This window comes from Trichomycterus rosablanca, chromosome 6 (genome assembly GCF_030014385.1).
Source record: "Trichomycterus rosablanca isolate fTriRos1 chromosome 6, fTriRos1.hap1, whole genome shotgun sequence".
NCBI lineage: Eukaryota > Metazoa > Chordata > Actinopteri > Siluriformes > Trichomycteridae > Trichomycterus > Trichomycterus rosablanca.
Window position 1 is genome coordinate 37999697 of NC_085993.1, and position 18228 is coordinate 38017924.

At 35.0% G+C, this 18228-nt stretch overlaps 2 protein-coding genes across 2 annotated transcripts; both read left to right on the plus strand.

The window, feature by feature from the left end:
* The first annotated feature begins 1254 nt into the window (after positions 1 to 1254).
* On the plus strand, positions 1255 to 2800 carry LOC134317303 (apolipoprotein L4-like). Its single transcript, XM_062998119.1, has 4 exons — positions 1255 to 1338; positions 1435 to 1504; positions 1794 to 1845; positions 1954 to 2800. The coding sequence occupies exons 1-4, from the start codon at positions 1255 to 1257 to the stop codon at positions 2684 to 2686; spliced, it is 939 nt and encodes a 312-aa protein (XP_062854189.1). The 3' UTR covers positions 2687 to 2800.
* Positions 2801 to 4804: 2004 nt separating this feature from the next.
* atf4a (activating transcription factor 4a) lies at positions 4805 to 8163 on the plus strand. The gene is made up of 3 exons (XM_062997794.1): positions 4805 to 4955; positions 6255 to 6653; positions 6859 to 8163. The coding sequence occupies exons 2-3, from the start codon at positions 6359 to 6361 to the stop codon at positions 7755 to 7757; spliced, it is 1194 nt and encodes a 397-aa protein (XP_062853864.1). The 5' UTR covers positions 4805 to 4955; positions 6255 to 6358; the 3' UTR covers positions 7758 to 8163.
* The last annotated feature ends 10065 nt before the right edge of the window (positions 8164 to 18228 follow it).

Genomic DNA, 18228 nt, shown 5'->3' on the forward strand with positions numbered 1-18228 from the left:
TCCTCCCACAGTCCAAAAACATGCAAGTGAGGTGAATTGGAGATACTAAATTGTCCAATCACATTGTTTCTACAATTGTTTCATCACAGCTTACATACAGTATATTTCCACCTTATTTGCAATAATAACTATAAAATTGACCCATGCCCCCTTAAAAGTCAACTCAGTACTCTTGCCTGGTGTCAATTTGACCTTGTGTCATTTTGACCATGAGTATACCTGGTCAAATTGACACTTGGTCGATTTGTCCTGTGTATACTTCCACAACCCCAGCCAGAATAAACTGGATTGTGAACATACATTTAAAAAATAGTGTTTTTTAATATTTTTAAGATTAAACATTATATTTTACTCAATGTTTAACCAAATATTATGAAAATAATTAAGGGTTGAGGTACATACTGTACTTATGTGCTCAACAGTAGCAGCCAGTTAGTTTTGGTGCTTTAACCAGCAACCTTCTGATTACTAGTCCAGTGCCTTATCCACTAAGCTACCACTGCCTTGTTATGATTTAATTTCACTTCTTAAAAAAAGTGAAACTATGAGGGCTCTTTCAAACAATCTGGTCAGACTTGGTTTTAGTTTGGCAAGGTAAGTTGTTGTTTAAAACCATTCTGCTCTGACAGTAAATTGTTTTGTTTTTCATAGCAGGAATGTATCAGAAAAACAGACAGACCAGTTATGTCTGAAAATCCAGTTTTCCAGTTTAGCATCGACTTGATCCTCCATTCAGCGCCCAAGTGGTGGAACGAACTTCCTCTGTCTGTCCGAACATCTGAGTCTCTTGCTGTCTTCAAAAGATGACAAAAACCCACCTCTTTACTAAACACTTAAGCTGACATGCACTTACTTACTAACACCCCCTGTAAATCATTTTTCAGTGTAAGTGGATCCCCATTTACCATACATGATTTTGAAGGTGAGCTTATCAGTAGGAGTATGAAATGTATCAGGTACTAATAACAATGCTGGGAGCACCAACCAAAATAAAAAGCAATTAGCACCTGTGAAATTGACCACTGATAAAGGAATAGATAAGCATTAACATACATTGTGCATAAAAAACTGGAGTCTCCAACTGTACACCCACAAATGCTAGCAGGGTGTTTCTAATAAAGAGGCCAGTGAGTGTAAACATGATTTTCTCATACCAAACCAACACATACTACCATGTCACTGCTATTTTACTGTAACTGCAATTCAATCTTAAATAGACTTACAGCCAGTTTTATGAACATGTGCTTTTAGGTCATGCCTTATGGTGGAGATTTTCAGCAGCCTTTGGCTTCTCGATTGAAGGGTAGTGTTCGTGTCCTGCCCTGCAGTAACCCTAAGGTAAAGACATAACAAAGATTACAATAAGATCTCTGAAGCATATTAATTTGGGAGAAATATCTCAGCACATTCTCATTACAACAATTTCAATTCCAGTTTACAGAATGTTCTTCCTCTTTTGAGACGGATATAAAAGATGTCATGGAACGATGGTGCTCAGGGAAAGGTGAGAACAGAATTTGACTGGAAATAGACTTTTATAAAAGCACTTTCAGCAGTGGCGTAACTAGGCGCTCATGGGCCCCAGTGCAAAAAAAAACTTTTTGGGCCCCCTCAATAAATGTCAGATACATATATATATATTGGGGGAGGGGGGGGCAGTGAGGTGGGTGGTTGAGTTCATGTTATGGAGGGCCCGCCGCCTGCCGTGGGCCCCAGTGCACCTGCCCCCCCTGTAGTTACGCCACTGACTTTCAGTGTCACTGAAATTTGAAATTAAACTTTTTAATTTTCAGGTTGGGTGGAACTTAATGATGACTTTTCATTCACAAATGAAGACAATGTTAAGTATGTAACAAAACATTAATTAGCAGCCTATCAATAAGCTATTGACTGATAATTTGTACAGAATGTTATCCAGATTAATATAACGCTTGTGTGTCTGTCTTTATCCAGAGCTTTCAGGATGGAAACAGAACGTCTGAAAGAAGCTCTTTGTGTGTTTAATTTTGTCTTGTCTGACCGTGAATCATCTCTGCAAGGTCACATAACTGAACTTCAGGATGTGGCTAATAACCTCGACAAGGTCCATAAAGGGGCAAAGATAGCAGGTATTACTGGGGGCACAGCAGGGGCACTAGGAGTAGCAGCTGCTGTTGGAGGGGTCATACTTGCCCCTCTGACTTTGGGTGCTTCATTAGTAGTTACTGCAGCTGGGGTTGGGGTAGCAGCAGCCGGTACAGTCGCCGGTGCCTCAGCTGCCATAACCAATAAAGTCTCCAGCAGTATGGACAGAAGAAAGGTAGAGCAAATCCTCAAAAACCACACAACCCAAATGGAGGAAATTGAAAAGTATCTGAATTTTATCATCATCAGCGTGAAGCGTTTGAATAAATACAACATGTCTGAAATGCAGTTGGTAGATTGGAGGGCAGTAAAGGTGGAAAAGGTGATGCAGATTGCTAGAGACAGTAACAAGGCTACTGGTGCCATAAGCAAGAGTTCAGGTATGATCCAAGCACTTGGGATTGGCATGGATATGTACTTCAAAAAAGAGGACAGCCAGAAGCTAAAGAAGGGCTCTGAAACCAAATTTGCTAAACAAATTCGCCACGTTTCAATGCAGATGCAAGCTAGTCTTGATGAAATGATAAATTTTAAAAAAGATCTGGTGTCTGTAGACTTATAAAACAAGAAACCTTTCTTCATAAAGTGTTTCTATAAACCTATATTTTTGTTTATATTTTAGTTTTTATAATAGGTGTTTCCTTAAAGACAGGGAACATTTTGGAGACTTTGGGTGCCTGGGAATGTTTCTTTTAATAAATGTGTACACTTCTGTTTAAATTGTTAATAAAATAATATTCCAAACATGCATTGCTTATTTGACATTAAATGAATGAGATGTTGACAATAACACCTACGCCTTAAGATTAGTAGATGTGCAGAGGTAACTAAATCATCATTGGCTCAGGATGCAGGTAAACTGGCTTTTTCTGGGCTTTTCGTACAATACACCTCAGCTTTCTCCACCCCTATTAGGTAAAACATCTAATTGTGTTATGCAAGAAGTACTGGCACAAGACCTGAAAGAAAATACTGTTGCAAGAAATCCTAAGCTGATATTGGTCAAAAGTACTAGGACTGGAGCAAGACTTCAAAGAAGAACTTGGTCAAAAGTGAAAATAAACACCAAGAATCACATGAATCCAGCACTGGGGCAAAAGTGGAAAGGGGTACTGGGGAAAGCGTGAAAGGGAGTATTATAGCAAGAATGAAAAGAAGCACTGAGTGGAGATTGGTAATAAGTACACTGGAATATAGTAGAAGGAAGTAAGAGTACTAAAAAGAAGTCGGTGTACTACAGCAAAACTGAAAATAAGTAGTGGGCTGAGACTGGTAAGGATTAACTGGGCAATACTGTCAATAAGCACTGAGGCAAGACTGATAAGTATAAGAATGGGAGTAACACTGAGGGCAAAATGACAATGGAGTAAGGCCAGACTTAAGGGACTACTGGGGACAGACCAAACTTGAGTCCCTAAAGGAAAACTGAGGCAAGAATTGAAATCAGAACTGCAAGTTGTAGTGGGGCTAGACTAAGGAATATTGTAGCAGAACTGAAATGGAGTGGGGTAAAGACTACAAAAAAGTGCTAAACACAAAGGGTTGGTTTCACAGACAGGGATTAAGCCTAGTCCTAGACTACACAGCATTTTGAATGGAGATTCTCCATTTAAAGCAAAATGTAGTCCTGGACTAGCCTTAATCCCTGACTGGGAAACCAACCCAAAGAGTTAGATAATTAATTTAGGGATGTAAGGCATTGCCATCTAATTTTTTCTTCTTCTAATTACAAGTTATAATGATATCAAGGGTGGCACGGTGGCACAGTGGGTAATGCTGACGCCTGGGTCTAATTCCTTGTATTATTATTATTATTATTATTATTATGCAAATGATTTTATGATTTTTATGCAATAATATACAATAACTTTAGGTTCTACTTTTTAAACAATATGTCAACCAAGTGAACTTTAAAAACTTGAAAAGGGGAATTAACTCATCAAATTCACCTTTAAAACACCTATTTTGTTTTAAGGCAGTGGCTTTTGAACTACAGTATGTATTACTAGTAAATGTGAATAGCTGTTTAACTATATATTCTCTATTTTAATAATGTTTTAAATAGTTATTGGTAATTATGATGAGTGTTTATTTTATAGTGTATGCATAATAATATCATAAAAAATATATTTATGCCGTAAATTATAATTTATGCCAGCAATGTGAGTCACCTGGTAATGTGGGTGCTGCATATGTGTGGCAAACCGACTAAAAAAATAGCAATTAATTTAATAAAAATTAAATGACAGCTTAAAAGCAGGCCTTCTATAGCAGTTGCCTGTGACCCAAGTCACTCATTTTTGAGTTCATCCGTTTCACGTTAAAATCAAATAGTTGAATATGTGGGCTTTTGAACCAAGCATTGTATACAACCAGTTAGGCATAATATTTCTAAAAGAGTTAATACTGCAGCCGAAGAAAAAGCTATTTAGCCAGATAATACGGTTGAGCCGAACCAGTTTACATGACCTACTTAAACGAGCCGGAACGCCCAACGCTAACACAGTAGTATGCCGTATGGGAGCTACTTTTTGCACAACAAGCCACACCCTGTAGGCTTTCAGAATAAATGAAATGACAGAAAGAGTCTGCGTAGTGATACAAAAACGTCGCAGTGGCGGAAGGTTATCTGGGGGTGTTAATCGGGAGTATATAATGTCATGTGACAAACGTTGCCATGTTTCTTCACCTCGTATTTTAGCAGTGATTCACCGTTTTGGGCATTAGGCATTCCGCTCAAAATGGCAGTGTAGCGGCTTGCAGCGGAAAACTCGCAGCGGCAAAACCTGCAGTGCAACGGCGAAGTGCACTGATTTTTTCAGCAAAATGGCGTAAGTATAATTCTATTACATTTTAAATATTGGAGTAATATGACAGTAGGGCTGATTTGGGCGGAGCATGAGTCATCACTCGCTACATCAAACGTCAAATATATGTGGTGTTTTGTTTCGACAATCAATTTTATAAACCCTTATATTCTTAAGAATATAACATATATATAATATAACGTCATCTAGTAATCAAATAACGACAACCGCCTGCTAGCAATGTTTCTAATGTTAGCCTCGTTGGCCAAAACGTTTTCATAAGTTTTAGACGACGCATTTTGGCGTATTATATCAATGACAACATTTCAATAATTACGCGTAAACACGAACGCTACGTGGATGTGTGTAAATATTTACGTTTACATTGTTTCCGCCGTCTAGACAACGTGGCTGTTTCAAAATGGCGTATGCTACATTGCTAATAAAACCGGCTAGGTTTGTTGTGAATATGGCGCGACCGACAAGGACACCTCTAGCCGGAAAAGAAGGCGTGGCCACACAGTGTTCATGACCATATTAGGAAATGTCAAACAAAGGCGGCGTGATTTCCCGCCTAGACGGTTTCTTGTAATACTTGCCCAGTGTAACTCACTGTAAAACACGTTTATTTATTTATTTTTTATTAAACAAACAAAAACTAAACAGTATCGCTTTGAAGTTGTTTTGATCAGTGGATAAGTGCAAAAGAGAGGTTCAAATAGTACAAAATAAAGTACGAAATGCTTTTTAAAAATGCTAAAGCAAAATATCCATCAACAAAATGCTATTTAAATAGGTAAAAAATAAACCGTATTGATTACCAAAAATGTGTTTATAAAGGTCAATATTCAGGTTCAAACCCCAATCATGTCGAAGTTGCTACTGTTGGCCCCTTTTTTCAAATCCCCTTAAAATTATTACTGAATATTTGAGCATGATGGTAATGTAGTTAACCCAGATCACCATGTGTATGTTAATTGTTTTTGTAGTATCTTAATTATTGTAGTCTTTTTTTGGTCATCTGGCTTGTGCCTACCCATCACCCCAGCCCTGTGGTTTACATGTTTAAAGAATTTGCATTTCTACTACGTTAAATGCTTTGGGGTTGGTAAACCGGCTTAACATGTTTGACTAATGTCTGTCTGCCCTTTTTTGCTCTTGTGAAAAAAAATTGGTGCATCATAGTTCATTTAAAGCTTTTTAAAAGGCTTTATGTTTTAAAACTAGCAATATATAGCTATTATACCTTAGATGTTTACACTGCTTACTCATGTATTTAGACATGTCTATATTCACAAACTTATCTTTTTCCCCCTTCTCTAGGTCCCTCGAGGCAACCACCCTCAGCACTGCTGCATTTGACAGCATATCAACTTCGCTTGACCCGTCAAAACTCCTGTTCCATTTGAGTCTACCTTTGACCAGCCATGTCTCTAAACTCAAAGATGTGCATGGCAGACATGGGGACCCTGTTCTTGGGGTCCTCGATTCTGATGGCTGACCCCTTTGGGCCCCTTCTGGACGAAGATGAAGAGAGAGCTCTATCTGAGAGGTCATCATCACCTCTCTCCTTCTCTTCATACTCTGAATCTTTCTCTTCCCCATTCTCCTCCCCCTCAGCCCATGATCTTGTAGGGTGTAAAGTCGGGTGTGACGTGTCGCTTCCCTGGCTGTCTGCCGATGAGCAGATTGATACTTACGTTGGGGCAGATCAGAAAGAAGGTGAAGCACTTTTGAAACATTTATGCAAATTATCTGTGGTTATTTTTTTTTGTTTTGATAAATGTTTTTTTTATATATATATATATATATATATATATATATATATATATATATATATATATATATAAATAAATAAATAAATAGTGTGTATGTATATGCTTCAGACAGTTGATGAAAGAAATTAACCCAATTTTTCTTGACGCAGGGGACACGTTTTCTGGCATGGACTGGATGTCTGAAAAGATCGACCTTGCTGACTTTGACCTAGACTCGCTTATCGGGTCGTGTGATTTGGATGAGCCACCCAGCTCTCCAGAAGAGCTCCTTGCATCCCTGGAGTCTCAAATGGATCTGGTCATGGCACCATTTTCATCAGCCACCCATTCAGTTCCTGAAGAGCTTAACCTGCCTCCTCTTCCACTAGAACTTCCGCTGTCAGAATCAGAGGTCCACCTGGAGCCTGCTCACACTGAGATTAAATCTGAGCCAGAGTCCCCAGCTCCTCCATCTCCTGCATTTACCCTTGAGCTGGGTAGTGAGGTCGACATCCCTATTTCAGAAATAGAAAAAGCAGTAGCTGAGACAAGCAGCAGTGAGCATCAGATTCCAAGCATTGTGCTCTCCTTATCCTCTGCCCAAATAGTGGTGGTTATAGCTCCCAAAGAAGAACTGAGCTTTGTGTCTAGCTCAGACCAATCTGACAGTGGTGTTGATTCACCCTGTGGTACCCCCCCTCGTGTTCCAAGTCCAGCTCCATCCTTAAAACCCACCTGCACCTCCAGAACCAAACCCTACTCCAAACCGGTCCTTGACACAGCTATGCCTGTTGGAAAAGTGAAGTCGGTATCAGGAAATTCCAAAGGGGTGGACAAGAAGGTAAAAAAGATGGAGCAGAATAAAACGGCAGCTACCCGGTACCGGCAGAAGAAACGGGTGGAGCAAGAGGTACTAAACACAGAGTGTGCTGAGCTGGAGAATAGGAACAAGGAATTGTCTGAGAAGGCAGACTCGCTCAGCCGGGAGATCCAGTACCTTAAGGATCTCATTGAAGAAGTCCGGTCAGCCAAGAACCGCAAAAACAAAGCCAAGGCTGACTCGCCCTGAGGCGGAGGAGCTGTGTGATCTGCATGATTATAAATAAGAAAGGCATTGAAGACAATGTGCTTGCATGTTTTCCACCCCTTCACAGCACACAAACACCTCGCAGGATATTATAAGGAAATTGATTGTAGTTTAGAATTGTAGTTTATAGTCACACAACACACAAACCAAACCCGTTCATCTCCCTTCTTTTAACTTTGTTGCACCTAAACTCTTCAACACATTTGTCCAGAAAGGGGCCACGTATAGTGGATATCTTGTTACACTGAATTCTGCTCTTGTTGCTCGACCCTGTTGCGTGTACATAGCTTCAGTTGCTCTCTCTTGCTTTATTTAAAATTGGTGTTTGGTTGCATTGATGTAGAACACTGTGCTGAATCTTTTTTTCTATTAAAGCTTTAAAACTAAACTGCTTTGGTTGTGCTCTTTTCATAAATTCATGTTTGAGGCTTGTGAATAAAACTTACCCTGTCTGACATTCTGCTATTTTTGTATAGCCAGATTAAAATATACTAATTGTAACAAGGCACTGAAATAAGTATTAATTGGTGTTACCTTTGAATGGTTTGTGGGTAATTGATTTGGAAGCTGTTACACAAAAACCTTTGTTTATAAACAATAATATTTACTGTTGCCAACAAATGGCACTGCTAGAAATGTGTATACACTGCTCACATGCACATTAGTAAATGATTAAACATGTAAAGTACCTGATATAGGTGCTTTGCCAGTATTCAATTGTAGCATTGTGAATAAAGTGGATCTTCATAAAAAGCCTAACAATTATTTAAAACATAGTGATCGGGTTTACAAGCCAGACTTGCATTGTTTTTAGTCTTGCTAGTGTTAAAGACATGCGTCTCCCATGAGTCTTTTATTCTGCCATGTTTGGTGGTTACAAACAAAAGCATGGCATGCATTTATAAAACTAGGGTTGGGGTGGGATTGGTTTGTGGCTGTAGCTAGTGTATGCACCTTAAAATATGTACCTTGTAACTGGTCTGTATTTAGCAGATACAGAACAGGAACACTAGTAAAGCCATTTACTTTACTGTAACAATAGGTGATAACTGACCTGTTCTACGCTGAAACTAATACAGATATACCTGTCAAACTAGTACTGGATTCTCCAATTTTCTTATTGAACATGTTAAACTAGATCATGTTTAGACTACTTAATGACACCACTGTAAGTCTATAGTGAACAGAGCTTTATAAAACTAAATAGAATAGAGTAGATAACTACCACTGCAGGGCGAACGTATAAGTGTGTGTTATAAATTCTAGTGCAAAATTCTTTAGAAGCCCTTGACCAGCTGTGTTAAATAGAAGGGCAGGCATGCAGGAGAAGACCTGGGGATTGTTAGGGCTGTTGATCAAAGAAAGCGGTCTTATTTTCTTTTAACCTCTCACCTATGGTGGGGGCTAAATTAGGTGCTATAAACAGTTCTGACTGCAGAAGCTTGTAATTACATAGTGCCCTGGGGAGAGGCTTAACAAGGATGGACTGCTTTGAAAATGAACCCATCTGTCAGGAAGTAGAAGAGACAGCTGAGAATGAGCTGAGTGTTTCAAATCATTTATGGTAATTCTTGTCATCAGCACTTTTTAGTTGCGTCAATGAAAGTGGAAACAATCAATGTTCAAATTTTTCCTCAGACTAGAGATTTAGGTATCGAACCCACACACTATTTAGTATACTGTAGTTTCCATGCTATTTTAAGGTGATTGACTATAGTGGAAGCTGTAAAACTAAAATTAGGGAGACTTAAAATAGAAGACCTATCATATACACATGCTCACTGACAGTAGAGATTATTTTACAGTAGACTGGGGGCTGTATCAGCAGCTAAATGTTGAATCAAGTTCAAAGTTAAGGATGTGAAGTTTGGAGGTACAGATACTGTTGGCTATGTGGTGATTCACAGCATGCAGTGACTAAGCCATTTGTTGCTAAGCACATTGGATCTTTTCTGTCTGTCTCATAACCACCAGATATTGTCAAATATTTGGGTGGTGGACCATTCTGAAAGTGGCTTTTATTTTTCTCCTCTAAAAGGTTCCAGTTTGTTTTTCAATTGAATTGCACAGATTACATGTCATCTTTTAGGTGGAGATTTATCTTAGTTTGATTTTAATATATAAATAGTAGGATATGTTTTAAATACCATAAAAAGACCACATTTAGTGGAAACAGACACTAGTACACTAGGTATGGTACAGGGGCGGCTCGTCCCTTAGAGCGATCGGGCGGCGCACCACCAAAGGACGAAAGGGAAGAAATGTTTCTATCACAGCTGTGACTGTTCTGGACAGTCTGTCTTGCCTCTGAATATCGTAGTCCAATCAGCGTCGAGTTGTGTTCCGTACAGTACCGCCCCTTTTAGGGCGATTTCAGTCTGACTGAAAATCGCCCCGGATTGCTCTCATAGACTCTCATGTTAAGGCTCTTTTTTTCAAACTGCAGGCGCTGCAATACATTCTGAATGGGTTCCGGGAGGGCTCGCACTTACGTGCTTGTGTCACAAGTAACCTGGTGTCGCGATCTTGTCACCATGACTACCATCACCTCAGTTCGGAGCAACTCCATCGTGTCATTAAGGGAAATGCCATTCAGTCGTGGTATAATCAGGATAAATTAGCAACTATAGAATTAGGGCCACCCAGACCAAATTTAAACATCAAGCATCTACAAAGGGGGGAAAATCATATAAGTTACAAGTAAATTACAAGTAAGTAATGTCATTTTTAAATTGTGAATTGTGATTGCACTTGTATCTCCCCAATTGTTTAATTGTACTTCTTTATTCATTGCACATCAACCCCGATGCCAATCTTTATTCTGGATCTGCTGCACCTAAAATAAAATGCTATCTGATGATGACTGAATTAAATTGTTAGGGTGAAGGCTTTACTTCATTTTATGATTAATGGTAAAGCTGGTCTCTCTCCATGTTCAAAGTTATTTGTGAGGGAAAACTGACAGATGACTTAAGATGTTAATTATTTAAGCTTTAATTTAACCATTGAACGGGTCACCTTGGCCATCATCGCAACAATTGTCCGACCTGAGAGATTTGGCAGGAGCCGCCACTGGTATGGTATGAATAGTTCTTAATTTGAATACTGTATATTTTGATTGTTTACCATTTAGTGTAAAATGGGTATTTCACACTGCTTAACTGTAAAACCTTTAAGACACAATTAGACATAATTATTTTGAATGAAGCTGAATGTAATGAATGAAAATGCTCAACAATAAATGTGAACTACACAAACACTGTATAAACTGTATACTGTATGTTGCCATAATGTATCGTAGTGTACTTTTTGGCACTGATATAGACCAGCTGTCCCTACAAGTCCACACATTTACTACTATTAGAAGGTGTAGCTAAATATTCTCTAACTGTATCAAGAAGAATTAATCCCATGAGGTGCGGCAGAGAAGTTGCTCCAGGAGGAGATTTAACACAGGGTGTGAGTAAGAGCAGCAGGAGCAGGCCGGCTCAAACTGGATTAAACCGGTTCACTCAGCTAGACAAACTCACACCACTAAAGTTGCTCACACCCTTTCATTGCCGGTGAAGTGTGTGAGTCGACTCCGAGACCGATACAGTTGTGTCAGTAATGAATCGATTTACACAGTAATATACAACACACTAAAACACAAAATTGCTGTAAAGTAGCACTAAATATGTTATGTAGCAAAATAGACACAATCTTAACTTCCCAGCTGTTTTGTACCATTTGTGACGAGTTAATTTTAGGGCTGGTCAATAAACTCCGGAGTCGATAAAGTCGACTCCAAGAATCGACACACACTTGCACTCACTGCTGGGCCATTGATTTCTATAATCTTCATAATATAAAAACAATAACATTTATCACTGTCTTGTTTATAGCAACAGTTAAGAGAATGAACAAAATAATTTCAATCGTATGTTTTACTCTGTTTACTATTTGGTCTTTAGGACATTTAAAATAAATGTAAATGTAACCATATGGCACAGTAGAGTGTGTGCAGTGCAGCAATATGGGTTCTTAAAAACAAGGTTTGATCTGTGGCATGTGTTATATTTGTTTCACTTCCCCAAATTAGACAGGCTGATTAGCTACTCTAAAACCTAGTCATGAAAGAGTGTGTAAGTTCCCTGTTATAGATTTGTGCCATGTCTAGGTTGTCTTCCACCTTGAACAGGATGAAGTGAATATAGAAAATTAATAAATGTTTGTTTGTTTATTAGGATTTTAACGTCATGTTTTACACTTTGGTTACATTCATGACAGGAACGGTAGTTACTCATTACACAAGGTTAATCAGTTCACAAGTTTATGTCGAACGCAGTCATAGACAATTTTCAATTTCAATTTCACCTCACTTGCATGTCTTTGGACTGTGGGAGGAAAACCACACAGACACGGGGAGAACATGCAAACTCCACACAGAAAGGACCCTGGCCGTTACACCTGGGGATCGAACACAGGACCTTCTTGTGAGGCGACAGTGCTACCCACTGAGCCACCACGCCGTCCCACAAGGAATTTTTTTAAATAAATGTAAATGTAACCATATGGCACAGTAGAGTGGGTGCAACACAGCAACATGGGTTCTTAGGACCTAGGTTTAATCTGTGGCATATGTTATTATATTTGTTCCATTTACCAAAAGCAGTTTAATTAGCTACTTTAAAACCTAGTCGTGAATTTTTCAGTGAGAGTGTGTAAGTGCCCTGTTATACTGTAGATTGGTGCCATGTCTAGGATGTCTTCCCACCTCTACCTTGACCATGATGAAGTAAATATAGAAAATTATTATATGAGTAAATGTAAATGTTACATATTTAATATAGAAAATTAATATATGAGTAAATGTAAATGTTACATATTTAATATAGAAAATTAATATATGAGTAAATGTAAATGTTACATATTTAATATAGAAAATTAATATATGAGTAAATGTAAATGTTACATATTTAATATAGAAAATTAATATATGAGTAAATGTAAACGTTACATATTTGATATAGACAATTAATATATGAGTAAATGTAAATGTTACATATTTAATATGGAAAATTAATATGAGTAAATGTAAATGTTACATATTTAATATAGAAAATTAATATATGAGTAAACGTAAATGTTACATATTTAATATAGAAAATTATTATATGAGTAAATGTAAATGTTACATATTTAATATAGAAAATTAATATGAGTAAAAGTAAATGTTACATATTTAATATAGAAAATTAATATATGAGTAAATGTTACATATTTAATATGGAAAATTAATATGAGTAAATGTAAATGTTACATATTTAATATAGAAAATTAATATATGCGTGAATGTAAATGTTACATATTTAATATATAAAATTAATATATGAGTAAATGTAAATTACATATTTAATATACAAAATTAATATATGAGTAAATGTAAATGTTACATATTTAATATAGAAAATTAATATATGCGTAAATGTAAATTACATACTTAATATAGAAAATTAATATATGAGTAAACGTAAATGTTACATATTTAATATAGAAAATTAATATATGAGTAAATGTAAATGTTACATATTTATTATAGAAAATTAATATGAGTAAATGTAAATGTTACATATTTAATATAGAAAATTAATATATGAGTAAATGTAAATGTTACATATTGAATATAGAAAATTAATATGAGTAAATGTAAATGTTACATATTTAATATAGACAATTAATATATGCGTAAATGTAATTGTTACATATTTAATATAGACAATTAATATATGCGTAAATGTAATTGTTACATATTTAATATAGAAAATTAATATATGAGTAAATGTAAATTACATATTTAATATACAACATTAATATATGAGTAAATGTAAATGTTACATATTTAATATAGAAAATTAATATATGCGTAAATGTAATTGTTACATATTTAATATAGAAAATTTATATATGAGTAAATGTAAATTACATATTTAATATAGAAAATTAATATATGCGTAAATGTAATTGTTACATATTTAATATAGAAAATTAATATATGCGTAAATGTAAATTACATATTTAATATAGAAAATTTATATATGAGTAAATGTAAATGTTACATATTTAATATAGAAAATTAATATATGATTAAATGTAAATGTTACATATTTAATATAGAAAATTAATATATGCGTAAATGTAAATGTTACATATTTAATATAGAAAATTAATATATGAGTAAATGTAAATGTTACATATTTAATATAGAAAATTATTATGAGTAAATGTAAATGTTACATATTTAATATAGAAAATTAATATATGCGTAAATGTAAACGTTACATATTTGATATAGAAAATTAATATATGAGTAAATGTAAATGTTACATATTTAATATACAAAATTAATATATGAGTAAATGTAAATGTTACATATTTAATATAGACAATTAATATATGAGTAAATGTAAATGTTACATATTTAATATGGAAAATTAATATGAGTAAATGTAAATGTTACATATTTAATATAGAAAATTAATATATGAGTAAACGTAAATGTTACATATTTAATATAGAAAATTATTATATGAGTAAATGTAAATGTTACATATTTAATATAGAAAATTAATATGAGTAAAAGTAAATGTTACATATTTAATATAGAAAATTAATATATGAGTAAATGTTACATATTTAATATGGAAAATTAATATGAGTAAATGTAAATGTTACATATTTAATATAGAAAATTAATATATGCGTGAATGTAAATGTTACATATTTAATACAGAAAATTAATATATGAGTAAATGTAAATGTTACATATTTAATATGGAAAATTAATATGAGTAAATGTAAATGTTACATATTTAATATAGAAAATTAATATATGCGTGAATGTAAATGTTACATATTTAATATAGAAAATTAATATATGAGTAAATGTAAATTACATATTTAATATACAAAATTAATATATGAGTAAATGTAAATGTTACATATTTAATATAGAAAATTAATATATGCGTAAATGTAATTGTTACATATTTAATATAGAAAATTTATATATGAGTAAATGTAAATTACATACTTACATAATATAGAATACATTTACTCATATTAATATAGAAAATTAATATGAGTAAATGTAAATTACATATTTAATATAGAAAATTAATATATGAGTAAATGTAAATGTTACATATTTAATATAGAAAATTTATATATGAGTAAATGTAAATGTTACATATTTAATATAGAAAATTAATATATGCGTAATTGTAAATGTTACATATTTAATATAGAACATTATTATGAGTAAATGTAAATGTTACATATTTAATATAGAAAATTTATATATGCGTAAATGTAAATGTTACATATTTAATATAGAAAATTAATATGAGTAAATGTAAATGTTACATATTTAATATAGAAAATTAATATATGCGTAAATGTTACATATTTAATATAGAAAATTAATATGAGTAAATGTAAATTACATATTTAATATAGAAAATTAATATATGAGTAAATGTAAATGTTACATATTTAATATAGAAAATTAATATGAGTAAATGTAAATTACATATTTAATATAGAAAATTAATATATGAGTAAATGTAAATGTTACATATTTAATATAGAAAATTAATATATGAGTAAATGTAAATGTTACATATTTAATATAGAAAATTAATATATGCGTAATTGTAAATGTTACATATTTCTTCTATTTAGTCTTGTTGACTTTGGACAAGTAGACTACTATAGGACATGACATGTTTCATGCTAAAAAAAAACGTTGTTTTCTTGAATATCTTTTATTAGTTAATATTTCTGTCAGGGTGTTTGCATATTAAGAGTATAATTCACTGTTATTAACGGCTGTCTGTTTAATAGTGTAGATGAAACGTTATTCAAAACTTTTTATTGTTAAGTGATCAATTAATTCATTGATTAATTAATTAATTACATTTATATAGTAATTAATTGATTTATTTGTGAATAAATCATCAGTCAGCCGCTCAGGTGGCGCAGCGGTAAAAAAAGACGCGCTGCAACCAGGGCTGGATTCTGAGAACGTGGTATCGAATCCAGCCTTGCTTTACCAGTTCGAAGCTGAGTGGCTATATGAGCAACGATTGGCCGGTTGCTCATATGGGGGGTGGGACAAAGAACCGGATGTGGGTCTCTCTCTGTCAGAATGCGATTGCGTTCTCTGCCGGCTGATTGGAGGCGCTTACACAGAGATGGGAGAGGGTGCCCTTGGGGTGTGTCTCTCCGCATGCAACGCTGGGTGGCGCCAAAACTCGTCAATGTGTGGGTGGCAAAGATGCATCTGGCTGCTGCTCGTGTTTCGGAGGGGATATGGGTTAGCTTCAATTACCTCCGTCAGGGCAGGGTTCGGCATAGACAGAGAGGAAGCACGATGCTAATTGAACAATTGGATGCGCTAAAAAGGGGAGAAAAAGAGGTAAAAAAAAAAATCATCAGTCCCGTGCTCTCTCCCTGGCTCATTTCTTCTTACACCCATAATGAGATTTTTTGCCTACTTCTGCACTGTGATTGGTTAATATTATTTACAAGCGGTTTCCTGATTGGACAGTTAAAGAGTCATTCACATTTTCAGCATTTAGCAGACGCTTTTATCCAAAGCGACTTACAGTAGTGACAGTATATTGTCTGAGCAATTGAGGGTTAAGGGCCTTGCTCAGGGGCCCAAAGAGTCGGCCTTATATCATTAAACCGCATTAATCCGTCGAACCTTCTAGCACTGGGTGGTTTAAAAACGGTAGGGTAAAGGAGATATTAAATACAAAATTATATTTTGTCGCCACCTGGCGGATAAAACACGAGTTAGCATAATTATTTTGCCCTATCATTCTCCAAACCTACTGGTAGTGCTGTGTTACCCCGCCTAAACACTGCTTTCAACAAGAATCCATGAAGAGGAAGGCTTTACGTGTTAGGAAGTGTGTACAAACGCCATCTAGTTCTACAGCAACTACATTACTATATGATTTTATTATATAATATTATTTAGACAAAAGTTCACTATATATTTTAAATACTATATTATCTAGGCAAAAGACCAGAAATGTCTGTAGTATTTGTTTATTTCCTCATTAGAACTGGATTGAAATGACTCTGTGTGGTACGTTCAAAACTTCTGCGATTTGGTGTATAATAATTAGCACTGTTGCAAGGAGGTAAACAATGTCTCTTACTGTAAATTCTATATTTATTTACTTTTTTTTTACCAGTTTTAAACACTTCTATTTTGAGCTCCAGAACTATATAGGCACAGTCATACAGGAACAGTAAAATGCCCTTCTCAAACATTGGGGGGCACGGCTGAGGCCCCGTGATAGATTGGTGTCCTGCCTGGAATGTATTACTTACCCACTTAGCCACCGTGCCACCCGTCTGCATCGTCACCAGTACTTCAACCGAGGCTAAGCTATAAGGCGTTGGGGCCTGTATGATAAACTACAGCTGTATGGCATCACTATAAATGGTTGCATTTACGGGTTTATTCGTCATGTCATGTGGATGGAAGTGTACAATACAAACAGCGAACCAAAAGTAATCGCGGGTTACTGGATAACCACAGTATCGCGCATTGGAGGCTGCTGATCCGGGTACTGAGACCCGTGCTTCTCTAGCCTACGACGGCTGCACACTCTTTGGCCATAATATTTCGACTTTATTCTTATAGTCATTTTAACTTTATTCTCGAAATCATTTCGACTTTATTCTCGAAATTGAAACTTAGACGACTTTACTCTCGAAATTAAAACTTACAGTGGCCCTAATACACAGTCGTAAAGCTTATTAGAATTAGAATTATGGTGTGTGAAACATATTTTATACCAATTTCCTATCTCTAGAGTTTAATAAATACAGTAGACCCTTGACTTACGAATTTAATTGGTTCCAAAGGGCTGTTCTTAAGTCAAAATGTTCGTTAGTTAAACCTATTTTTCCCATAAGAAATCATGTTAATAGAATTAATCTGTGCCAGACCTCCCAAACAACCCCCTTACCTAACCTTTCTAATGTCTTAAATGCTCTTTTTGTTATAAATACAAGTATATTTTCCCTTAAATCTTAAATTATAGAATAGACAGTCCTGTAATAAACAATAATAAACAACAACACACAGTAGTACTGTACATAAAAAAAACACGTTACATTTCAGTACAGTACGTGTGTTGTACCATACACCATAATACATTTTCTACTTTTTATATAAAATGTATCTACCAGAAACAACAATAACTCTCATATTTCTCTATTATTTCCTCCTTTATTTCAGTAGTGTTGTATTTTGTAGGTGTAATTGCATCGTTTACAGAGCCGTTTTCCTTCTTCTGATACACAGTGACAGCTACTGGCAGGAGTAATTATACAACAACAAATAGTCATTTTCTCACCACTGCACTTTCTCTGCAGCTTCTTTGGGGAC